General features: G+C 41.8%; 1 protein-coding gene across 4 annotated transcripts in view; it reads left to right on the forward strand.

Annotated features, from left to right (window-relative positions):
• The window catches only part of LOC103658685 (phosphatidylcholine translocator ABCB4), a 181,232-nt gene that overhangs the window by 139,621 nt on the left and 15,513 nt on the right, over window positions 1-26,098 (forward strand). For 2 of the 4 annotated variants that reach the window (XM_040644300.1, XM_040644301.1), the window contains exons 12-21: window positions 3,074-3,199; window positions 5,924-6,127; window positions 6,487-6,657; window positions 12,073-12,234; window positions 17,071-17,247; window positions 19,660-19,806; window positions 21,667-21,771; window positions 23,194-23,271; window positions 24,562-24,645; window positions 25,883-26,086. In XM_040644300.1, coding sequence (XP_040500234.1) covers window positions 3,074-3,199; window positions 5,924-6,127; window positions 6,487-6,657; window positions 12,073-12,234; window positions 17,071-17,247; window positions 19,660-19,806; window positions 21,667-21,771; window positions 23,194-23,271; window positions 24,562-24,645; window positions 25,883-26,086 — 1,458 coding nt within the window. Of the gene's footprint in view, window positions 1-1,540; window positions 1,655-2,746; window positions 2,858-3,073; window positions 3,200-5,923; window positions 6,128-6,486; window positions 6,658-12,072; window positions 12,235-17,070; window positions 17,248-19,659; window positions 20,748-21,666; window positions 21,772-23,193; window positions 23,272-24,561; window positions 24,646-25,882; window positions 26,087-26,098 lie in introns of those variants that run through there. The other 2 variants (XM_040644304.1, XM_040644303.1) reach the window with 2 other exon arrangements.

Here is a 26,098-nt window from a genome sequence, read left to right on the forward strand (position 1 = left end):
AGAGACTCTTCAAGCAGACTCTCTTCTAAGTGCAGAGCCTGCACTTAGGGGCTTGATCTCAGGACCCCCAGATCATGACCTGAGCCAAAATCAAGAGTCAACCACTTGACTGACTGAGCCACCCAGGCACCCCTATAACCTTTTTTATAAACCAGCAATATTTTGTGACCGTCTTTACATGCCAGTGGTGATCAAAACAACATGTAACCATTCAGAAAGCAATCTTTTAAAACCTGAACTTCCCTATGTTTCTAAATAGAGGATACTGAGGACCCTCTTTGTGATGAATGAGGACCATTAGGAAAGTTAATCATTTCAAAATGTTTTCCGGAATGGCATCTTCAGATTCCAGTAGGTGTTGAGGGCTGTTTGCTGAATGAGCTTTTCTAATTGTGGAGCCTATTTTTTCTTTCCTTTACTTTCTTTTTTTTTTTTTTCCCGGAGTTGATTTTTTTCTCATTTTGACCTCCTTCTGGGCGGTCAGCTCAGAAGCTCTCCACCTTCTTCACGTCCTCATTTGCTAAATTTTGTAAAGAAAAGGGGGAAAATCCTGACTCCTCTCTCTGGCCCGGTCTCCTCATTTGTACCATGTGGTCGATGACATCTCCCCGGCAGGGCTGGAGAGTCAGAGCCATGACGCAGAGAGCCCAGCCACACCCCCTGCACGAAGGGCAAGAGCTCTGGGGCATGAACTTTATAACATCGACTTTTTTAGAGACCTTTTGCTTCCTTACTGGTTCTTATCTGTATTGCAAACAGTGGATAAGTGTTTGTGGGATATTTGAATTCTGGGTATGTGAAGTGTGATTGTTACTGACTTCGGAGAAAGGTCAAGCTATGTGTAGAAGTTGCATCATGCCCATGTTTTCCTCAGTTAAGATTTGCTGATCATATGCATTCCTGAAGCTACATTCTTGGCTTTTCTATAGTAAAGGGAAATGTGTTCATTTCTGTTTGCCATAGTATAAAATAATTGTGTAAAGGAATTATTACTCAGTGCACACAGGTGTGATTTCGTGATTTATCATGTGTGAACTGTTACTTTTTATATTAAAAATGTTATCAAAATATGTATGTAAAATGCTATTTTTTAGGGATATTCCACGGGCCCCAGATCTACTGTGTTTCATCTTGAACATGGAATTACTGTGTAATTCAATTCCATGCCTAGGTAGAGAAAGTCATAACAATCTGAGTAACAATACTGATAGGACATGCTTCCCTCTAGTGGCCCTTGGCCTCCAAGTCAAGGAAATAGGTCTGAAAAACCTTTCTGACTCTGTATAAGTTCAGGAGAAGAACAACAGATAGTTCGGCAAGCTAGACAAAGAAATATTTTTGAGATTGAAGAAGCCCATTGTGCAATGAAAGGTTATATTAACCTTATAAACTTTGCCCTCTTTCTTAAAAAAAAAAAAAGTTTAAAGGGACACACCTAAACTTAAGCTTTAGTGTACTTTGTGTTTCAAAGAGTCGTACTTGAGATAATAATGGGCAGCAGAATGGGGCGTATAACTGTTCCTCACGTTCTTTTGCTCAGGTCTTTTTTTCAGTCCTGGTTGGAGCCTTCAGCGTGGGACAGGCTGCTCCATGCATTGATGCTTTTGCCAATGCAAGAGGAGCGGCCTATGCGATCTTCCACATCATTGATAGTGTGAGTCATTTATTATTTCCATGTCAAAACATTCTTTGAGGCTTGTGCACTTAACTCTGGCTTTAGGTTAAAAATCATGTAAAAATTAATAATGTGAAAATAAGGGACCTCTTCTTAGTAATGAGCGAAACAAAGTGCCTCTTATTAACATTTCTAAAAATTCATCTTGAAATAATATAATAACATTGATCTCATTTTGGAAAAGCCCATCTGCACCAATGTGTTATTTTTAGAGTTCAGAGCAAAGATATTTGCTCTTCTGAGTTTTTCTCCTTTGCTCTTCCATGTTGTAGCTAGGCTAGGAATATTATGATTTCTATACACAGAATGAGTGGGTGGAAAAATTATTGGTGGAACAATACTGACAGTATATTTTGCTGCGGGTTGCTCCCTTCGAAGAAAAAAATCACTGCGTGATTCATATGACTTTGAATCAACCATGCTGAATGAATGCAGCGAAATAAAGAATACAGTTTTCACATATTGAAGCATGTCACTGCATTTACACAGATAAAATGCAAAGCAGGTGCCTGAAATGTCATGTAATCCAAGCAGACCCTCCTGTTTCATTGACCTAAGTCAGGAGAAAATTGCTCAGCTTCTGAATATATTTACAGTTTACGTTGCTTCTAAGTAACTTGGCCCTAACCCATTGTTCAGTCTTTACAACCCAAATCCACTTCATTTGCTGTTTAGGAATAAGTTCGTTTTCACTAAATGCTGAAATACCTGGCTATCTCAATTCTAATATGTCTTGTTATCGCACTTGCAGAAGCGTGCATATCTGACCATTTAGAAAATGTATGGAGATATGCCAAAAACTTAAAGTGAGATATTTTAAGAAATGAAATTAATATATCCATATGTACTTTTCAGAAAATGTCTGTTTTCTGCCAGGGAATATTTCCTTACACACACACACATACACACACACACACACACACACACACACAATCTACGACTGGGTTCTGTCTCATGGGAAGGAGATTGTGCCATTCCAGATCCTCTTTTTGGAATTTGCTAAATCATATTCCTTAAAAGTGCAATTGTTTGTCCTATGAAAGAATAGTCATTGAGTTTTGTTTTATTTAGAATCCTAAAATTGACAGTTTTTCAGAGAGAGGACACAAATCCGACAGCATCAAAGGGAATGTGGAGTTCAATGATGTTCATTTTTCTTATCCAGCTCGAGCTAATGTCAAGGTACTGTGAGTGATATTTATAAGAGTTCCTAACTCAGACTGATTGTTTAATCATCATAAAGAACCTCAAGTCTCTGTTATTTTGATATTTATATGTTTTTTCCTTTTGGGGTTTTAGTCCCTTATGTGATACTTTTTTTCAAAATTAAAACTGAATCAAATCAGTCCCCTTCAGGATTTTGTTGTGAAGTGTGTTCTTCTCTCTTTTCCCTCACAGATCTTGAAGGGCCTCAGCCTGAAGGTTGAGAGCGGGCAGACGGTGGCGCTGGTTGGGAACAGCGGCTGCGGGAAGAGCACGACAGTGCAGCTGTTGCAGAGGCTCTATGACCCTGATGAGGGTAGGGTAAGTGGGAAGAACCAAGTTCTCAAAGTGGCCAGCTGGGTACCAATGAGCCCTTCGAAATTGTTTTTTTCAGTAGCAAATTTGCATGTGAATCCAGTTTTGGTAAAAAGGCTACAGAATTGCAACGCGTCTAGATAATGCATTCAAACACTTGGACGGGGCTAAAAGCTATTCAAGATGACAAAAGCTAAAGAGGCTAGACAACACTCTTCTTCTGCTTTAACTAGGCATTGGATAACTCACTAACTCAACTGGAAAACGGTCATCCAGACCACGGAGACTGTTATTTTCAAGGAATTACTGGGTTTGGACAAAAATATTCCATACAGCAATTTTTGAGAACCTGATAATCAAGGTCACAAGAAATGTCAGGATAGTAATTAACTTTATCAAAGACAGTTGAGTTTTCTTAAATGTTGGAATACCTGAAGGGGAAAATGGGATAGTCTTTTTAAAAACTTCTGGGGACTTGTGAGACATTAATAGCCTAGAGCATATATATTTTTTTGCGTTTTAAAAACTGTGCTATGAGGTGCCTGGGTGGCTCAGCCAGTTAAGCATCCAACTCTTGATCTCAGCTCAGGCCTTGATCTTAGGGTCGTGAGATCGAGCCCCGCATTGGGCTCCACATTAAGCATGTAGTCTATTTAAAAAAATAAAAATAAAAATAAATGAATAAATAAATAAAATTTTTAAAAAAGCTTTCTTATAAATTGAAACTTAAAGAAAAGTTGCAAGCAGGAAACACATGTAGTCTTCACCCAGATTTACGAATTGCTTATATTTTGACCCATTTACTTTATTGTCTTCTCTCTCTTTCCACATACATAATAAACACACATGCACATGTATACACACACACACACAGAGGCATATTTTGTTTTCTGAACCTTTGAGACTAAGTTAAAGACATCATGTCCCTTAACCCTTATGTACTTCGGAATATATTTTCTAAGAAGAGGGACATTCTCTTACATAACCACAGAACAATGATCAAAATCAGTAAATTTAATATTAACACAATAGTAGTCCACAGTATATATTCACATTTCCTCAGTTGTACCAACTTTAGGACACTGATACTAAATATATTATATTTTTATTATAATATATTATAATTCAACAATTATGAAAACAGAAGATTGCAAGTTACAAAGAAAAACAAAAAAACATCAAAAGGCATTGAGATAGAACAGAGATTGTAGGAATGAATACAGAATTCTAGAGTACATTAATTATTTAATTAACATAATAAAATACACATTTTGGAAAAATCTGATTTTTTAGGGGAGAACATAATTCTATCCTCACTTACTAAAGCAAACTCTAGGTCACTTCAAATGTAAACATTTTGCTTTATTTTTAAAAAAGAACCTAGTAAAATACTAGCCATTAAGAATATACATTTGAAAATATCTTATTTTTAAAATTATTATTGGAGTAGGAGTGTATGATTGACTCAGCCAGTGGAACATGTGACTCTTGATCTCGGTTGTGAGTTCAAGCCCCACATTGGGTGTAGAGCCCAGTTAAAATTTTAATAAAGGGTTTTTTAATGTTGGCTAATAGAATTTAAATTTAAAAAATTTAATTAAAAAAGAAAAAATAAAATAATTATTGGAGTATATTTTTAAAACATGTCAACAAGGAAAAAAGTCTTCGGAAATTCTGTAACTCAGAGATATTCACTGTTCACATCATCATTTAACAATTTTCTTACTAAAATATTGAAATGTCCAGTGGTACAGTCCATTTATTTAATTTTTCCTTAAACTTCTCTTTAAATAAACATAGTAAAGCTACAATGAAAGAAAGCAATAAATAGAAACATGATTTATGATATATATGGAAAAATGATTATATTTAATATTTGAGAAATTAATTTGAATCTATAATAGGATGTGAACATGAAAATCTTTTGAGAATACATATGCATCTAAAAATTTTCAAGAAATGTTCAGCCTCATTTATTCATATTTACAAAACAAAGCAAATATAAGATGTCAGTCTGCATTTATTAATTACAAAAAACAAATTAAAATGTTAAAACCCAGAACTAGTAAATTGCAAAAAAGCAGATAAGTTATATGTTTTTGCTGACACTACAAATTATTAAACTCTTTTTAGAGTGTTGTTTATTCAACCTTTATCCAGCAAATAATAAATGCCCAACATACACCAGTCATTATACAGGTAAGCAGTTGTTATCAGAGAAATAAAAAGAAACCATACTCTTAACCTAGTAACTCTCTACTTCTACAATGATAGTCTTCCACTGTTCCTTGAAAGAAGTCTAATATCTAGCAGGTGGGAAACACTAAAATCAATTACGGTATATTGCATCTAGTAAAACATCACAATGCCATCAAAATGACATGTCGACTGTGTAGGTGAATGGACATTTTTATTCAAATTTAAATAGTGATAAGCAAAAAATAATAGTATGTCAAAAATACATAACCTAGTATCGCTTATGGAGAATAATTCATCCATGAAGAAACTGTCTGTGTAAGATAATAGAACTTTTTTTCTTTTTATTCTTGCTCATTGCTGTTTGTTTCTAATTCTCATTTCTAACCATATGTAGCCACAAAAATAAGTTAAATAAGTTACTAAGTTAAGTGTTAAATGTCAGCTAAGACTTTTTGTAACAAATTGAAGAGTCTTAATGCTTTAGATGTGAGATGGTTTAAAATATTTAATAGAGATACTTCTTTCTTTCAGATTAGCATTGATGGGCAGGATATTAGGACCTTTAATGTAAGGTACCTCAGGGAAATAATTGGAGTGGTGAGTCAGGAGCCAGTGCTATTTTCTACCACAATCGCTGAAAATATTCGTTATGGCCGTGGAAACGTCACCATGGATGAGATTAAGAAGGCTGTGAAAGAAGCCAACGCCTATGACTTTATCATGAAACTACCACAGGTAAAAGCTCTGTTAACGCAGTTGCCCTTGAAATTCGAATTTGACTTCATGGAGTGTGTTCTTTTTCAAAGTTTAAGCTAAGATGCAAGGTTGTTCAACTTTCCTTAGGCAAGTCCCTTGCATTATTCACTGGGAGGTGTAAGGAGTACAGCCTGGTACAGGAGTCCTATAAAATTGTAGAGAGTAAATGGTAGTAGTTTTTCAGAATTCAGTGTTCATTGATTTTATTATACTTTAGGACTCATTACCATAGTCAAAATGAAGCTGTTGTCTTCATGAATTCTTTTCATGAATTTCTAGACCCCAGAGCCTTTTCCATTTAAACTACCTCAGGAGTTCCTCCATGTTTTCTGTTGTAGAAATTCGACACCCTGGTTGGAGACAGAGGGGCCCAGCTGAGCGGAGGGCAGAAGCAGAGAATCGCCATCGCTCGGGCCCTGGTTCGCAACCCCAAGATCCTCCTGCTGGACGAGGCCACGTCAGCCCTGGACACCGAAAGCGAAGCAGAAGTACAGGCGGCCCTGGATAAGGTCAGTCAACCCCAAACACCTGGAAGACCAGCACACTGAAGCTTTATTGGAAATTTTTGCTGATGCTTTGTGACTCTAGATAGAAAAACATAAACATGAGAGCAAGTGAAACTTCTCCTGGGGCTTTATTGATTTCCCTTTTCTGTCAGGTCAACAAGGCAAAGAGAGGTGGATGGCCCATTATCCGGCTAGCTCTGACCAAAGTCCACGGAAGTCATGTCAGGCCTATGCCGTGAGCCTCTTAGCACCGTTTACTTCTTGCATGGAGGCTAGTGCTTTGATCAAAAGTAGTCGTGTTAAAATGTCCAAAGAAAAATCTGGTTACCTAGACACCGGTCCAGCTGCAAAACAGCTCAAAATATTCGCCTTACTCTGGATGTAGGCAGTGCCATTATCTTTATTCATGAAGGCGACAGGAGGTAAAGTTCAATTTGTGCAGGTTCATCTAAGCATGTAAATAAGCAACACATTTTAAGGATGCTGAACTCACGTGGCCAGCTCAGGTATTTCTGAATCTCTCACTGTCATTTTTCAAAGAGGAAGCTTCATAAGGAAGAACGTTAGGTTGGGACACTCCTGTGGTAAATGCTGATGTCATCTGTACTAACGACCCAGGATAATAACCAGAGTCAGATGGCACCATATCAATGTTTGTGAAAACATATTTGGTTTGAGAAAGCTTAGTAATCAAATGGGCAAGTGGCTTCACAGCTTCTATCCAAACCACCCCTTGCGATTTTAGAGATGAGCTGTATGAATCTTATTTTCTCAGGACAACTTCCACCTGAATCCTGAGTAAACACTGTGTGTGCCCTAAACTGGGGTTAATCAATGCTTCACAGTTTATCAGATTAATATTTTGGCTTCTCTTATATAACTTAATCTAATAATGACTAATGACATGAGAGTTACTCCTCACAAATTCTTGCACAGAATTATATTGCTTTCATGTATGTTAAGTCTCAATATTAAGGAACCAAATATATACACAGGAAATTTTATGGGCCTCCCATGTGGCTTCTCATAGTCATACTAACACTCATACAATAGGCTAACCTGGCTGCCTTCCGTGGCCTTCTCAGGCCAGTGTATGCAGAGGCGGAAGCTAGAAGACATCTAGAGGCTTAGACTCCAGGACTCACAGTGTCACTTCCATCACATTCTGTTGGTCCCAGGAAGCCACAAGGCAGCCTGGACTGAAGGAGTGAGGAGACAAGAGTCCACCTCTTGATGGGTGAGCTGTCAAGTTTGTGACCACATTTAACCTTCCACAGCACACTCTCTCCCACAATTACTCACCCTTCTCCCATGTGCAAAATAAATTCTCCTTTTCCTAATACTGTCAAAATTTTCATGCAGCAATGACCTCAGGTTCAAAGTCCAGGACCTGAAGATCTGTGTGGGGTCCAGATACGGACAGATTCTTTATGTTATGCTCATCTTGCTGCAGAGATCTGTGAACTCAAGAGATTAGTCATCTTCCACACGTACACCCAACGTGCAATGTTGATGCAAGAATAAGATAATAGTAGTCACTCCCGTTCCAGAATTAGAACAGGAAGCACATAGCAGTTACTGGTCCACAGGAACTCTGAAGTGCAGTCAGGTGAGTGTAGCCAACTACCCCACTGCTCCAGGGAAAGGGAATTTTCCTTGATTACGTCCTAGTCCCACCCCCAGCAGCGGAGTGGTCTCCTTGGGTTTGGGCTCTTAGATCCTCTCTCTGAGAGTTCTTTCCTTTGTAATAAGAAATAACCTGTGTCTGCAGCTGAGGAACTTTCTCAGCATGCTTTCCACCCATAGAAATTTGGGACCTGTAGGTCTCTTTACATTTGGAATTTTCTCAGTCTCTTTCAGTCCAAGCTGGTAGACACTCTTAAGACTGTGGGTTTGCTTGGAATCCAACCGTGGCTCACTCAAGCCCCAAAAGCTACATCTGTAATTTTTTTTCCAAAATGAACCTCTCTCTACTTTGGGCCACGTGTGAAGCTGCCATGGGAAAACCCCTACATAAGAGTCTCCGAAGCCCTTTTATGTAGCCGCAGGTGTCTCCTAGAATCTGTCTTAAATGTCTCAGAGATTTTAACGAAAAAATCTTATACTCACACGCTGATTTGACCTTTGGCTTCCTTTCCCTGGATGACTAACAACTCATTCCCAACCAAGCAGGTACTGGGTTTTCTGTTTCCTCTAAATTCAGCTTGCAAGCCAAATAGCTCCTTCTAAACTCACCATTCTCTCCTTGTACCTTGTAACATACAGCCAGTGGAATCCCATTAAGGGAAGTGCAGTAGTGAAGGATTTTCCTTTTAAAGATATGATTTGTAGTCTGCAAAATATATCAGCTTAGGTATCTTGCACAGTATGGAGTCACTTGGGCCAGTCATTCTAAGGTACAAAGCAACCATATTTTAACAATGACAAGTCGGATTTTGTAATTTATTATTTTTCCTCTGAGAGACATAAGAATATAGCACTATTATATCTACTGTTGTTCTTCCCTGATTACCTATCCTGTAAGAATAATATTTTTCTTTTGTGGATCCTTTATACATCTATCAATACCTCGTGTGTGGCACCCACTTATTGTAGCTATTTATTTATATGCCTTCTCTCTCTCCTAAGAGGCAGAATTAATAAATGCTTCATGTTTGTAACTTTTTTTTTTTTTTAAGTAAACTCTAGGCCCAAAGTGGGGCTTGAACTCACAACCCTGAGATCAAGAGTCACATGCTCTATGGACTGAGCCAACCAGGCACCCCTGTGTTTCTGTCTTTTCAACACTTAATCAGTGCCTTGCACGTAGTAGAGTCTAAATAAATATTTACTGAATTGATTACCATGGTCCAGCTCATTGAAATAATACATGTCTACATAAAAAAAAAAAATTTAAGGACCATATCAGCTGTTGACTCAATAGTGACTATTTATCAAAACAAACTATAGGTTTTTCCATGTAAGATCTTAAAGAATACAAATGCAGATATGTTATTTTGATTTTTTTTAAGGAAAGTCAGTAATCACAAATTTTCATACCTATATGACTCTCTCACTCATAGTGTTACCATGCTGGAGGGGCAAGAGAAAAATAAAAATTAGCCTCCATGTGATTTTCTCAAATGATTACAAAGGTTTCATTTTATGCCCCTCCGCACCTTTACCCTCAGAAGTTCCAGAAAGGCTAATGAATTAGTACTGCCTTTGTTCGGACCTGCCTTTTATCCCTGCCTTTTATTCTGCATTAGCAGAAGGTCCAAATTTCTTAACAGCTGGTGTCCTTGAATCTAGGGTATTTATTTGCCAGTGTTTTTTCATCATTGGGACATCTGAGAGCTCTGAAAAAAAATCTCTTTGTGTCAAATCTCTATTCTGGCCAGAATTTCTTGGTCAGGGGTGACACTTGCTAACTTTTAAATTCACCAATACATCCTTTGTTTCTCCTGCACACCGATCCTTTACTCACAAGTCTGACTGTAACTCCTCTGGGCTTTTTTTTTTTTTTTAATGTTGACATAGTATCAACCTATGATTATCATAATGTTAACATAGTCACTGTTAGCAATTTACACAGCACAATTAGTATCACGAATGTGATTAGAATGATCAAATTATTTCCTATGTGCCTTACCGTACATGGACCAAGACATGCAAGTTCCACGTTGGTAAATATTTATGAGTGCTTCTTTGGGGGCTGGGTACTAAAAACTGAACAGTCTGAAATGTTATCCAATAGAGCAATGCTCTAGTCTCTGTCTTTTTCTGTGGTTTAACTCTTTTATACTTAAACACAGCTGATGATGGTAATGTTAGTGTAAGGACTGATGGAGAAAGACCACTTTATTTTTGGCTCCATACCATTTATTGTACAATCTACCCTTTTCCCTACTGATAGACAATGCCATATTTATCATATACTAATTCTTAAATGTTTTATGTTTATTTCTGGACTCTCTATTTTGGTTTATTGATCAAGTTGCCTATTCATAGATAGCTTTCCCTGGATTTTACTATTGCTATTTTAAGTAGCCTTTTATGTGTAATATCTGGTGGAGGTATTCCCCTCTCATTAACTTCTTTTTCAGAATTTTCATGGCTGTTCTTTGTTTAAAAAAATTGAGATATAATTCATATACCATGAAGTTCACCCTTTTGAAATATACAATTCACTGATTTTTAGTATATTCACGAGATTTTGCAGCCATCACCACTGTCTAATTGGAGAAGATTTTCATCATCTCCAAGGAAAGCTTGTACGCATTAGCAGCTCACTCCATTCCATGCTCACCCCAGCCCTGGACAACCACTAATCTATTTTCTGTCTCTATGGGTTTGCCTATTTTGGAAATTTCACATAAATGGAATCATACCATGCATGGTCTTCTGTAACTGGTTTCTTTCATTTAGTGCAATGTTTTCAAAGTCCATTCTGCATGCATCAGAATGTCATTCCTTTTTATGGCCCGATAATATTCCATTGCATGGATAAGCTTCATTTTGTTTACCCTTTGATTAACAGATGAACATGTGGATTATTCCCACTTTTTGGCTATTATGAATCTCAGCTGTCATTTTTAATTTGCATTTTTAACTGCTTAGGTGAATTAAGCTATACTCTAATAATGACATGGTTTTATTGCCCCAGAATAGGAGTGGCCTTAGCTATACCCTAAGAGAGCTAATGAGTATCAAAAAGAATAACCTTCATTAATGCTATAACATGAATAATTCGATGAGCATTTTCCAGGGTTTAAATGCCCATTGGTAAACCCACCAAGCCAACATGTGAGTTCACAGAACTACTTAATGGGGTGAGTTGTAGATTTTAGCATGCATAAAACTCACCTGGGGCACTTGTTAAAAAGCAAAGTTATTGGCCCCGCTCCCGAGATAGTGATGCAGGTGGTCTTGAACTATAGTTTAAACGATCCTGATCCCGAATTTCATTTTCATCTAAACTGCCTGCGTGCAGTCCATCAGAATTATGATTGAAATCAGCCTCCTCAAAAGAAACCCTACAGAAGTGCCCCGGAGAAGGCTGCATTTGACAACAACTCTGCTAACAGGTCCCTACTGAAGCTCTCGGCTGCCGTAGAGCAGACAAGGAAGGCTCCTCAGACGAGTATGAAAACACTTGAGAAGGGTCAGACCTTCTCTGGTTTTTCTTGGGTAAGCCCACACTACCGTGAGCCTCCAAAATTATCCGTCTTCATACTGGAGGGCTTGGCCTCCTCTCTGGGCCAGAACTCACCCTCGCCGGAGCCTTCCATAGATGAGGGTGCCTGTGTGCCCCCATCCCACAAGGGGAAGCTGCTCTCATTGACTGCAAACACGTGCATCCACGTGCTGACCCGTGCGTGCTTCTGGCAATGCGTGGACGTTGTAACCCTGCTGCGTCACGTCCGTCCTCCCTTTCAGGCCAGAGAAGGCCGGACCACCATTGTGATAGCCCATCGACTATCCACTATCCGAAACGCAGACGTCATCGCCGGGTTTGAGGATGGCGTCATTGTGGAGCAAGGAAGCCACAGGGAGCTGATGAAGAAGGAAGGCGTGTACTTCAGGCTTGTGAACATGCAGGTATGTGCGCCCCAGGAATTTGTTTTCTGCTTCTCAATACAGTGTTCTTTATATTATTAAGACATCAGGCAGCTAACGCCATGCTGAGAGATAGAAAACTTCAGGAAGATACCGAAAATGTACATCTGAGACTTGAATTCAGAATCAGCGAAAGAATCCTGAAAGAGAGAAAGGTGAGGGAGGAGGAAAGTAAAGGAAGACGTCAAAAACATTTCGAATTTATTCCTTAGGCTAGAGATCCTTAATTGCCTGGGGAATGTATTCAAACTAGCAGGTCCTTTCCATCCTGAGATTAGGGACCATCAGGAAGAGAGCAATGCTGGGATCTCTAGCAGCTGGAGAAGGTCCTGGGTGATTTTAAAACGCTTCCTAGGTGATCCTAACAAAACCAGCAGCAAGAGTCATGACCCTAGGAAGTGAATAGTGTGGTCTTCTTTTTTAAAAAATCATTCACTCTAGCTCCTAAAATAGGTAATATTGATAATAATTGGTTTATATTACTATTGTATTATGCTTACTTGTGCAACTTTGCAAAATAACCTAGAAATATTTTTTCTATGAACCTGATTCTTTTATCAAAGCAAATGTCTATACCTCTATAAATATAACTAACTAGTTGGTACGTGGATATTTTTGTTGGCTTTTTTCTTAACATTTCAAATATATATATCCTTCAGATGCTAACATTTTGATGGGTACTCAGCAGTCCATTGTATTAATGTGTGATAAGTTGCTTAGTTGTTTCTCTAAAATTGGATACTTGGTTTATTTCCAGTATTTCTCTATTCTAAGATTTTATTTATTTGAGAGAGAGAGAAATAATGTGGGTGTGCAAGCACGAGTGGGGGTGGGGGGCAAAGGGAGGGGCAGAGGGAGAGAATCTCCAGCAGACTCCCAGCTGAGCGCAGAGCCCGGCTCAGGGCTCAATCTCACGACCCTGAGATCATGCCCTGAGCTGAAATCAAGAGTGGGACACTTAACTGACTGAGCCACCCAAGCGCCCCTATTCTAAATTTAGGTTTCCTCTGCTATCCAAAAGTAGAATGCTCCTATAAAATCTTTCATAAGCCAAAATGGTGTAAAGCAAAGAAGCAATTACCATTAATTTACATGGAAAAAATTGCGAGCATTCCCAGACCCCAAAAATAACCTCTCTTAGGCTTTTCTAATACCTAAGGACCCATTTTGCTAATGGGTACACAAAACTAATCGACATAAAGCAGAGGCGCTCACAGACACAGCGCAAAGCTCTGGCGGCCATATGCTGAGATGCTGAGGGTAGTCTGGGCAAGAGCTTAGTGCAGCTGCTGCGCATGCGCGCGGCTCGGGGCCTCTCCGGCCGCATAACAAATGCTGAACGCTATTTTCACTCTTCACCTCTTTTCGTAAGAGCGAAAATCCTCTTCAGTTTTCTTTCTGTTAGTGAAAACAGGTACTAACGTAGGTTTTTCATAAAAGTGAGGCTGCATAATGCGAACTTTCAGAAAGCAGGGAATACCTATGTTACCTCTTGGAAACGTGGTTCCAAAAAAGTTCAGTCAAAACTTGGCTTTGTTTTCTGATAAGTAACTTCTCTGAGCCTTAGTGTCCGCATTTAAAACACGAAATCTACCATGCAAGCTTGTTATAAGGTGAAGAAATAAACACCTGAATATACTTAAAAAATAAAACATACAATTTAAAAGGGTTAATTTTATGGTATGTGAATTGTTTTAATAAAACTTATTTTAAAAAAAACTACGCTACACAAAAGAGATGCATGATAAATAATAGTTACTGAAAATTTCAAAGTCCCCAGAGTGAAAGTATCAAATGAAACAATGGAAAGTCTCGTAACTCTGGCTTCAATTTGCCAGAGAATGTTTTCCAACAGGAGGGGGTAATTAGAGTGTTTTTACTAGTTTTGCTTCTCTATGACCTAGCCCTCACAGGGTCTTTATCATTTCCCTCGTTTAAAAAAATAAGTACAATGTTCCTTTAATTGAGTTTTCGTTTTCGTTTTATTAATTGTTCCTGCAGCTGTGCTGTTTTGCCCGTGAAGACAGGTGAGATCCTCAAATGAGGTAACCACGTCCCCTGGCTGGCAGCTTCTGTGCCCTGGAAAGAATGACTTTCCATTCCCACCGGCACTTCGGCTGGGGGGCCTCTGACCTTTCTATGTCACATTCCATAGCCTTTCTTTCCAGGAAAAGTCGTACAGTCGAAGATTGAATAGTGTCTGGGGGTAGAAGGGGCTTGTCACCAAGTAAGCGTTGGTTCCAGCAAGTCCTTGCCTGTTCGGTGAGCGGAGCGTGCCCTAACAGGACTGCTCATGTTCCCCCCAGCTCTGCCATTCTGTGATTCCTAGTCCCTGGAACTTCTCCACCTGGCACTCTCACATTTCCCACTTCTGGGTTAGGCTTTGTCTAACCATCCATTTGTTGTGCCGGTGCAGAGATGGAGGAGAGAGCCGCAGTGAGCCTGGGTGTTCAGTAAGCGCTCACCACTTAAGTGCCGCTTTTTCCTTCTGTTCCAAAGACCAACCAACCTAGTGTCAAAAAAACCTTGTCTCGGTTTGGTTTCTAAGTCGGATGGTCATTGCTTTTTCATTAGGTAGACTGTTGGCTCTTCGTTTCTTTTAAATGTATTTTAATGTTTTTCTGATGATATATGTAATGCATTCTTATTTTTAAAAATCCAAGTGTTAAAAAAAAGCCCTCAAACATGACTATTTCAGAAATTTGAGAGACTCCCATAATCCAAACCCCTGTTGATAGCCACTAACAGCCACTTGGTATTTATTTTTCATCTTTGCTAACCTGAAAGAGCTAAACAGTATTTCCAGATTTCTTTCATCATTCATGAGATTGAGCATCTTTTCACATGTTCATCGGCCGTGTGTTTTTTTCCCCTCTGTTAAAGCATTTGTTCCTATTTTAGGCCATTTTTCTGTTGGGTTGTTCATGATATTGACTTATAAGGACTCCCTGCATAAAAAGGAAATATACCCTTGCATGTATTGGAGATATTTCCCCTGCTTTTTTTTTTTTTTTTTTTAAGAGGGAAGGGGGAGAACATGTGCATGCGAGGGTGGGGGGCAGGAAAAGGGGGAGAGAGAGACTCTCAGGCACACTCCCCACTGAGCTTGGAACCTGTCACAAACTGTCCCACTGAGATCATGACCTGAGTGGAAATCAAGTCAGACACTTAACTGGCTGAGCCACCCAGGTGCCCCCCACTTTATTCTTTTAATTTCGCTTTGTGGTTTGTCTGGCTACCATACAAAAAGCTTTAACATCGTATGTAATTATATTCTCATTTTTTCCCTTCATGTGTTCAGGATTTGGAGTTGTTCTTAAAAAGGATATTCACCCATATTTTCTTTCAACATTTGTTGTACTTTTTATAATTATTTGAGCCAGCTGAGGTATATTCAGGTGTAAGAAATAAGGGCTATTGGTTTTAAATAAATACTTTTCATCACCTGGTAAAAGTGGCCATCTTGACTTTGGAGCTCAGTGACCTCAGCACCCACCAAATGAGGGCTTTTGGTAAGGCACAGAAAACAACATTATGGGAGAGAGTGAGGGATTGTTCATTGGTCACAGAAGGCTAAAATCAGAGTGGGCTAATTGGGAGAACTCTGTTGAGATAGACCCTTTGATTAGCATGGAGAAGATGACAAAAGGAGGAAAAGAAAAGGCATTCATACGAGGGGCCCAGTTTGACTTGCCATGAGCTAGAATTTGGGGGACCCAGGCTTGACCGTGCGGTGGGGACCTGTGGAAGGTTTTTGAGCTGGGACATAATTTGAGCAGAACTGCCCTTGAGGAAAATGAGTCTGGTAGTGGTGTGGGAATGGATGGAAGGGAGGGTGCAGACATCAGTTAGAAGACTAAGGCTTTAGGTTGGTTTGCTTTGGGAGATGGTATACGATGGTTCCAGTTACAAGCAAGCAAGGAGGTCTGCCGGCAGAACACATCACTGCAGTGTGGATCAAGGCACATGGGTGATGTTTCGTCGGGTATTGAAAGCACAGCTGGAAAGCTAGGATCGGATAATACACAGAGCTCTAGAGAAGCTACCGCAGGGTTGGTAAGGCACTAGTCACAGGACTGGGTTTGAGGACAGGACCTGAAGACGAGGAGCAAGAACGTGACAGTACGACACTAACTCAGGTCCTGGAGAAACCATGAAGAGGTTTAGACTCAAAGTTAGACTCCAGCAAGGTTACCTTGACGTTCCTCACCAGGCATTGAAGCAGAGGTCAGAAAATTATCCTTCCCCTTGCCCCTTTAAGGAGAGAACTGATCCCAGTGCAGGCAGTGAGGCTTAGCCTGCAGGTGGGGTCACCTGGGGTGAGGTGAGTCTGAGCGGGATACAAGGCAGAAAATGAATGCTCTTGGCCAGTCAAGGAAAACAGTTTAATTGCCTCCCATGGGGACTGCCCAGCTTTTCCTTGTTTGTAGCTTTAAAAACGAGCTCTTGGCAATACTTGTCTTTATTCTTCTTCCTTCTGGTGGTGGTCATGACGTTCTCTTCGTTCCCCCGTGCAGAGAAAACTTCGATGTAGCTGCTGGATGCTGGAAAATTTGCCTTTTAATTTTTAAGAAACACTTTTGTTCTCCAACTTTTATATTATTCAAATGGAATTTAACCTGTTCATCCTTTTTAAACTTCAACATAACTTCTCTGTGTTGAAAGACTTCTTTACAGTCTTCGAGCTAATCTTGATTGAGAAGCTGTTAGGGAATCGACAAGTGTGGCACATGTAATAGTCAAAATGGCTTTATGGGTCTCAACTTGGAGGTTATATCCACCTGGACACACAGAACTTAACATTTTTTCTTCTTTCAGACCTCAGGAAATCAGATCCAATCAGGAGAATTTGACCTTGAACTAAATAATGAAAAGGCTGCTGCAGATATGGCTCCAAATGGCTGGAAATCTCACATATTTAGGAATTCTACTCATAAAAGCCTTAGGAATTCACGGAAGTATCAGAAAGGCCTTGATGTGGAAACTGAAGAACTTGTAAGTTGTTTTTCACTTAAATCTTTTATGGTGGAGTTTTGCTGTTGAAATTCTTGCCCTTGCAAATATATTGCAGGCGCAGATGATTCCTACTCTGAATGATACCCTTCCTGGAAAAAAGGAAATATCTACTTCTAAATGCATTTGACAATGGATTAAAATCAATTCCAATAAAAAGTGGATTTCCAGTAGGAGGGAAAAAATAGATCCAGAAACGTAGCCTTTGTGTTTAGATGCTTAAAAGTAAATACTCCATTCGTCTTCGAGATTCAGAGATAAAGCTAAAGTAAACGGCCCTGATATTTGTCTTCTATTAGGAAGGATTATCTCTGATGGTCTATGCTGAAAAACCAGAATAACATCGGTTTAAACAAATTAAAAGTTTTCATTTCTCTTTCACCTAAAAAAACCCTTCCTGGTAAGAAGCCCTAAACCTAGCGTGGTAGTGGTTCCGCAGCCCCCTTGGATTCAGGCCCCTTTCATCCTTATCTTCACTGTACTTGAGTGTGACTTCCATCCTCACACATCTAAAAGGGCTCTTGAAGCTCCAGCCATAACAATCACAGTCCAAGCAGCAGGAAGAAACAAAGGATTTTCCAGAAGTCCAGACATTACTTTTACTTATCTGTCATTGGCCATAACTTAATCCCACGGCCATACCTACCTACAAGGGAAGGTAAAAAACTTAATCTTTTTCCTCTATGCATTGCTGCTCTGAATTAGATTGGAATTCTCTTACTAACAAGAAGGGGAAAATGTCCAGAAATAGCAAAATTGAAGACTTGTGATATCATTAAGTCAAGTTAACAGAAACTTTTATAATTGTGAGGGAATCCATTCTAAGAAAAGGTATTTTCTTCAAGAAGTTGTTTGAAAATACATTTGGATGTTACTTGATAAAGGTGGTTTGTTTTTATTCCTGTGTTGGCCTGAAGAAACTATTCCTACCTAGAGTTCATTGCTTCTGTTTTTCTCTGCCCACAATATTATTTACTGCCGAAATTCTAAGGGCTCTCTTAGCAGTCTTAATCTTGGTATATTTATGGAAAGAAGAATAACAATTACACCATCATGAAGTTGCTTTATCTTAAGTAAGATAAACAATTCCCACCCACCCCTCTTGTGGCTATGGAAGCATCCGCTTTTTATTTTCTCATTTATCTTCAGAATCATGCTGCTAAGTCTTTAGAGTCTGGTATTTCAGAGGAGAACTTCTCTGAAAATTGCACAGAGAAGAGGGGGAGGCAGAAAATGCCACAATCAACAGATTGTCCCAAGTACCATCAGAGAGGGTTCGACAGTGTACCCAAGGAAAGGGAGGAATTGCGATGAGAGGGACCTGGGGAGACCTGTTTGTGTGTGTTGAAGACAGCAGGCCAAGGAAAAGGGTCCTTTATCAGGCTGGAGACTGGGACTTAAAGGTAATGCTAACTAGGGAGGGAAATGAAATGAAATGAAAGACGGGGAAGAGACAAGACGAGAAAGAGACTGGCTTGAAAAAAGAGAGCCGAAAGAACCTACCCCCATGTTCTCTGTTTTGTAGAGACCAAAACATGATCTCTGACCATAAAGCTATGGGATTCCCTAGGCACCTTTTGTATATAGTTTAATTCTAAAAGAGAATATTCTGACTATAGAGGTAGTTTAGGTGACCTAAATCCTTCGTGTTTGAGAAGACCTTGAGTTTGTCATTTGCTGAGAATCTGGTATGTGCCAGGTATTGGGATAGTTTCTAGGGATATAAAGACATATAGTCTTCACCTTTAAAAACAAAACTCGCATATTAGAAAAGGAGGCGTGTAAATACAGAAGGAAAAAAAATCACAAAACAAGCTAAGCTTTGAAATAGGAGAAGCCTGCAAGGAACAGTGATAAAAGAAAATGGGCATAATCAAGTCGGCTTTGTGAGTTGGGACATGTCCCAGAAAAAGGCAGTACTGGCCAGGATGCTGGGGGTGAGGGGAGCAGGCCCGTGTTCTCAGGTTAATAATGGTATCCCACATTCGTAAGAACGTTTATCCATCTATTCATGGGTATTGTCTCATTTGACCCCACCATCATCCCTGAGTAGAGTCGGGGCCTGAATGCCAGAGCCTTTTGTGCCTGGGTCCTGCCTCACCTCCCTCTGCTGAGGCTGGAAGAGAGACGGGCTGATGACACCACGGAGACTGCTTCTCGGGTGAACAACTCTCACTCAGCTTACGCCGTGCAATTAGTGCCCATTGTTAGGATTTTATAACAGACTGTCTCACCCTTAGGTAGTTGGGCCTAGATGGGTCATTCTCTGCGCCTCGTCTGCAGGCTCCTTGAGGGCAGTGCTGTCTTTGTCTACACACTCTGGTAATGGTTGTGTCCTCACCAGTTGGTCCTGATATGTCTATATTTGTGTGCGTTTGTGTCTGTGTGTTCTAGGATGAAAATGTGCCATCAGTGTCTTTTCTGAAGGTCTTGAAATTGAACAAGACAGAATGGCCGTACTTTGTGGTCGGCACGGTGTGCGCCATTGCCAACGGCGCGCTTCAGCCAGCGTTTTCAATCATATTCTCAGAAATGATAGCGGTAAGTTTGCAAACATCACTGAGGAGCTTGACTTTAATCCGTTCTCGTGCTGGCCTCACCACTGGCTCCATTTTGGAGTAAAGCAGCCTCAAATGAAAGTACGCCAAAGTTTTTAATTCCCTTGTGAGGAACGCTGTGAGGCAAAAGAAAAAGTAGCCTTCCAACCATTCCAAAGTAGGATATTAATGATATTATAAGGAAAAAAAAAATCACTGATGGAGGCATTTAATTATGTCTCTGCATTGGGGTGAAACTGGGGTCAGGCAGTCATCGGCGTCCCACTTGTGGAGAGCATGGCTGGGGGGTACAGGGGTGAAGGAAGGAAGGGCTCATGTCACAGCCTCTGAGAGGCCGGGCACTCTGGCACAGGCCGGCCGCCACTTCCCAGCTGGGCAAACGTGGGCTAGAGGCTGTCCCTTCTCATGCCTCAGTTCCTTCATCTCCAAAATAAACATACCTCACAGGATGGCTGAGGATGGAAAAAGATTATAAAGAGAACTCTAAGGTGAGGCATTTCAGAGTGTCTGCTTTGAAGTCAGTATTCAAAAAGCAACCACGAGCACGTCGTCGTTTGAGCAATCCTTCCAAGGCCTGGGGAGTCTGAGACCTAGAAGACTCAGACTATCCAGTTGTTAACTTCGGTGGGGGATATTTATAGGACCTTAATCAGGAATAGCCAAGGCTCTATAAGACCCACCATTTATATCATGTAGTCTTGGTCAACCTCTGACATTATTGGAGAGACTTTCTTGTTAAGATCAATTATTCACCATCATTGTTACAAGTTTATTGTACGCGTGGAAGACATTGGTCTACAATTAAGAGCACAAGCCAAAAAGTTAACAAATTAGAAAGGACCCTCCAGGTGTTTTAAAATTATAAAGCAGGGGGCGCCTGGGTAGCGCAGTCGTTAAAGCGTCTGCCTTCGGCTCAGGGCGTGATCCCGGCGTACTGGGATCGAGTCCCACATCGGGCTCCTCCGCTGGGAGCCTGCTTCTTCCTCTCCCACTCCCCTGCTGTGTTCCCTCTCTCGCTGGCTGCCTCTCTGTCACATAAATAAATCTTTAAAAAAATAAAATAAAATAAAAAAATAAAATTATAAAGCAATTCCTGGCTCTCTTGCCATTCAAGAGCTGTGTGGACTGTATTTATATCTGGGGGCCTCTGCTTTGTGTCAGATGCTGCACTAGGCCCTGGAAATAGGGCAGAAGATAAAGCAAGTCCTGCCCTCAAAACAGTTACTTTCTACTGGGACAGACACAGAGCACACAAGAAACTAATACCCACCATGTCACGGGATAGCAAGTGTTGGAAAGGCAGGACCTGGCAACGGGGAAGCTGGAGGTGCTGTTTCAGGTTGGGTGGTCGGGAGCCGCTGTGGAGGGAGGGGTGCAGGGCTGGGGCAGAGGGAACAGTGAGTGCTGGGGAAGAGGAACAGACGCCACAGGTGCAGCCACGCACGCTCCACACACGGTGCTTCACCCCACGTTACTAGCCACACATGCCTCAAATCCGTGGCCACAGGAAGGAGAAATAGTGGTTCCCAGAGGGCTGGGGAGTGGGGATGGGGAGAGTGACTGTTGATCAGGTGCAGAGTTCCAGAGTGACATGATGCGAAAGTTCTGGATGCGGGTAGTGGCGACGGTTGCACCACACTGTGAATGAGCTTCATCTGCTGCACTGGGTCCTTAAAAGTGGTCACAATGGTAAATTTTTTTGTTATGGTTTTTTTTTTTTTAATTATAAAATATCTATATGTTCAAAGCCTAGTGTTTCAACTGTGATGCTTAAGCCATCCTTTATGGGAAGAGTGAAGAGGATCATGCAATCCAAGTGGGCATTTTAAATGTTCTTTTGCAGGTTTTTGGACCAGGGGATGATGAAATAAAGCAGCAGAAATGCAACATGTTCTCATTGCTTTTTTTAGGCCTGGGAATTATTTCCTTTTTTACCTTCTTCCTTCAGGTAAGTACCTGTGATTTCATCTCATCACGTCTCCATGCCGTTAGAGAACATACATTATCCATCAGCTAGATTTTCATTACCTATTGACACATGTTAATTATCAGTTAATCAAAACCTAATGGAGCTCTTCCTCCTCGCGACGAGCGCTGTGAAGGAACACGGGTGCTACTGCGTTCAGACACCGTGGCCCTGGCCAGAGTGAGCTCGTCAGCTCCGCTCTGCTTGTCCTCTTCTACCTAGACTCTTAGTACATTTCTTCTGTCTCTGTAACTTGGCACCATGCAGACCTTTCTAACACAGTCGACGAAGTCAGAACGAGCTTTCTTGGTCCTGTCCAGCACGCTCGTCTTCTGTCGTCGTCGAACCCATGGTGAAGCGAGGCAAGCGTCTTCCTCAGAAAGCATTGCCTTACTGGTAGCGAGTCAGTGCTCCAGTCCAGCCCTAGGTCTCGGTGTATTTGGGAGTGGAGCTGGTTTTAGAAATGTGTTTTGGAGGCTGTGACGTAGTGGGATGATGCATAGCACTGCAAGGCCCACACTGGCCGTGAGTGATGTGCCGGCCAAGGAAGGAGGAGACCAGAGTCGTCAGGCCAGTCTCGGACACCTGGGGCTGATGCCTCCCCGGGTACTGAGCACCCATCCTCCTGGCTTCCTAAAGACTCCTGACGGGTCCTCCCCAGAGCACACTCTCCACGCCTACATGAACGCTCAGTGTTGCCTGGAGGCTCCCAGCCATCAGGGGCCCTGGAAGCAGGCCCAGCTGTGGACATGGTATAGCTCAGGAAGAGGGACATTTTTCTGGCAGGGATGCTTGGGGAGGAAGAATAGTCTAATTGTTCCCCAGTAGGAGAGTAGGTGGAGCCGAGAAGGAGAACCAGCAAACTCACTTGGAACTTGGTGCGGCAGACATCCTCCTCCCCTCTGCCCTCCGCCCTCCCCCCTCCCACCCCCTCCCCTCTGCCCTCCCACCCTCCTCCCCTCCGCCCTCCCACCCTCCACCCTCCACCCTAGGAACCAAAATGTATTCCTGCACAGACCTGCTACTTCTGTTTTCAACTGTTTAAAGTGTCAGGAACATGCCGAGTGTTGTAATTATATATGGTATTGTTCTTACTGAGATGTTGTCCTTGAAAGTTTGGAGAGGGAAACGTATTTAGAATGTTTCAGAACCCAGAACTGGACATTTGTAAGGTTTTGGTGTTAGGATTCTTTCTGCATGCTGATGATTGGGTAGTACAGGAATTTGAAGTTGGGACTTTGAGTTAGTGTTTGGTCATAGACTTACGTTATCTGAATAGTGGATGAATATGTAAGTCATGTAAAAATCAATGTGAATATACCCACTGGGGTCAGAATACTGATGATCAAAAAGGGACAATAGCCTTTTTTCTTTTTCTCTTTTTTTTCCTCCCCCCTCAACCAGGGCTTCACGTTTGGGAAAGCTGGTGAGATCCTCACCACCAGGCTTCGGTCGTTGGCGTTTAGAGCAATGCTAAGACAGGTAGGTGTGCACACTGGTTCAGATTTGTTTCGCACGCAGCCTGTTTCTGTTGTTCTGGGCGTCTGTAGTTCACGTCTGTGCCTGCCTGCCCCACCCATGCATTCCTGCAGGGACCAGCCGGGGCCCTGCAAGCTGTCCTGGTCTTCAGCCAGACTTCTCAAGGATTTCATGGGAGTAGGCTGAATTTAGGTAGCTTTTTGGGCTTCTTTAGCCACTGTTTCTATCCACATGCGTACTGTCATTTCAAGGACCTGTGGCCCTTCTCTGCCTTAGCAAGGCATTTGAAACTCCGGGATGTATTTAAACAAAGGAAAAGGTGGTGGGTAATATTCATGATTGATTATGATAACAATTTTCCCAAATGTTGGTAACTGAGTTTTCATTCTGTCTTAACTTGAGCTCGGTTTTCGTATTAATTCCGTCGTTTACTCATTCCATTGTTACCAGCTGTGTACCAGTGTGCCGGTACCTGGGACTATAAAATGCATTTTCTACCCTCTTGAGAAGTCCACAGTCTAGTGAGGGACATGTGGGAAAATGTGCAAATTTCAATTCCCTGTTTTTATAGAGGAGGCTTAAGAGAGGGCCAGAATATTATCCATGCACTTGACAGGAATTGATTAGATTCCTGTTCACAAAAGAGCCCACAGCAGGTATCCTATTTTGGGTGGGTCTGAGTTTACAAACTTTTTTTCCAGTATCTTTTAAGTGTTGCTATGTAAGGAAAATTATTTTCTATGAAACTAAAAGATGCTGTGGATGAGTGGCCTATAGTTAATTGTTTCTAACATACACCTTTTCAATTCTTGCTTAGAAAAACAAAACACGGTGGGAAACCAGGGCTGATTTTCTCATGCCTAGAATTTTCAAGAGTTGTGTTGAGCACAACTCCAGCCCCTTTATGAGGGACACCACCCCATCAGGGAGGAAGTGTCCATAGTGTGCCATGCAAGGATTGGGTGATGGAATGCCCACCTGTGCCTTCCACCTCAGGTGCGGCTGGCAAGGAGCACAGATGCAATCTAGAGAAGCCCTACCCCACTCCCCGCCCCCAGATCAGCCATGCTGTCCTGGCCACAGCAGAGCAGCCTGGAGCTGGGGTCCTAGTGGACCCCAAGGATTCCTGCTCGTGGCAGGGACTGGGGCTCTGCACTGCATGTCACCTCTCCCCTAACTCCAGGGCCAAGTGAGGTGTGGTTATTTCCAGCACTGAAGGTTGTGGAGGTTTTATCTACTTTTCTTTGCTTGTTTTAATTTCGAACTCATTTAAAGGTGTGTTTTGTGCCACAGGACATGAGCTGGTTTGATGATCATAAAAACAGTACTGGTGCGCTTTCTACAAGGCTTGCAACGGATGCCTCCCAGGTCCAAGGAGTATGTAGACTTTATTCTGTTTTTCTTTAATGTGTTTCTTTCCTTTCTTCTTTTCTCCTTTTTTTTTTTTTTTTGAAGATTTTATTTATCCATTTGAGAGGCAGTGTGAGTAAGCGGGGTGGGGGCACAGGGGTGCGAGGGGAGGAGCAGAGGGAGAGGGACAAACAGACTCTCCGCTGAGCTCTGAGCCCTCCAGCCCTGGGGCTCAGGCTTGATCCCACAACCCTGAGATTGTGACCTTAGCCAAAATCAAGAGTCAGATGCTTTAACCAACTGAGCCCCCAGGCGTCCCTTCAATGTGGTTTTGAATTAACATATGGCATGGCTGCAACAGCTAAGCCGCTTTCAGCTGGAAATGACAGAAACAACTCAAACTGGCCTAAACAATCAAGAGGAAGGTTGGACTTCAAGGTAGATTGATTCATTGCCTCAAAAATGTCATGAAGGACACAAGTTTCCTGTGTGTGTGTGTGTGTGTGTGTGTGTGTGTGTGGCACTGAGTGGCTTTTCAGCCCCCACCCATACATCAGCCACCAAACCACCACCTTCCCGTAAATCCAAGTTTTTGGCTAACTTGGGTCATCTGCCCAAGCCTTGGCAGATTACTGTCTCTGGGGACAGCCACGCTGTCCTTGGTTGAGGTCCCCCCTGCCGTTGGAGCTGAGGGCTGTGACTTTGAAGCTTCCGGCTTCCACCCAAGCCAGAAGCAGAAGCGGTAGGAGAGTCACCGGCAGTGTCCAGTGCACCGGCGCCCCCTCCTTTTCTGAGCCCTACAAACAGTTATTCAGCTCCATGTATGCTTGGTGGTGGCTGGTCTCTCAGGATAGATAGATACACTTTGTAGCAGTGTGTAAATTTCCCTCTTATACATGGGCAGCAAAGGGTTCTTAACATGGCCAGAGTATACTAGGGTTAGTCTTCTCTTTACATGTTGCCTTTGTGCCAGAGTACCTGTGCCCCACATCCTCTCCTCAGAGCAGCGCTGCGGATGACCTGCTTTTGTAAAAAGGCTTAATTGGCGTGGGCAGGCCAGGAATGAGAACCGCAGGGCACGAGCAAAGAAAAACCTGCAGTGCCTCATGAGTGAGGCATGGGCGTCTTGGGTTGATGGCAAGGAAAGGGAGCAAATGTCAGCCAGGCCCACAGCCCTCTCCTCCTCCTCACCGGGAAGGCTCAGACTGCTGCTTATGCATTTGCGACGTGAAACACAGCCCCCTCTCTGCTTCTGCTCTCGCAGGCCACTGGGATGAGGCTGGCATTAATCGCACAGAATACAGCTAACCTCGGAACTGGTATTATCATATCCTTTATCTACGGTTGGCAATTGACCCTACTGCTGTTATCAGTTGTTCCCATCATTGCTGTATCAGGAATTGTTGAAATGAAAATGTTGGCCGGAAATGCCAAAAGAGATAAAAAAGAACTGGAAACTGCTGGAAAGGTGGGTCAAATA

This window comes from Ursus maritimus, unplaced genomic scaffold (genome assembly GCF_017311325.1).
Source record: "Ursus maritimus isolate PB19 unplaced genomic scaffold, ASM1731132v1 scaffold_3, whole genome shotgun sequence".
Classification (NCBI taxonomy): Eukaryota; Metazoa; Chordata; class Mammalia; order Carnivora; family Ursidae; genus Ursus; species Ursus maritimus.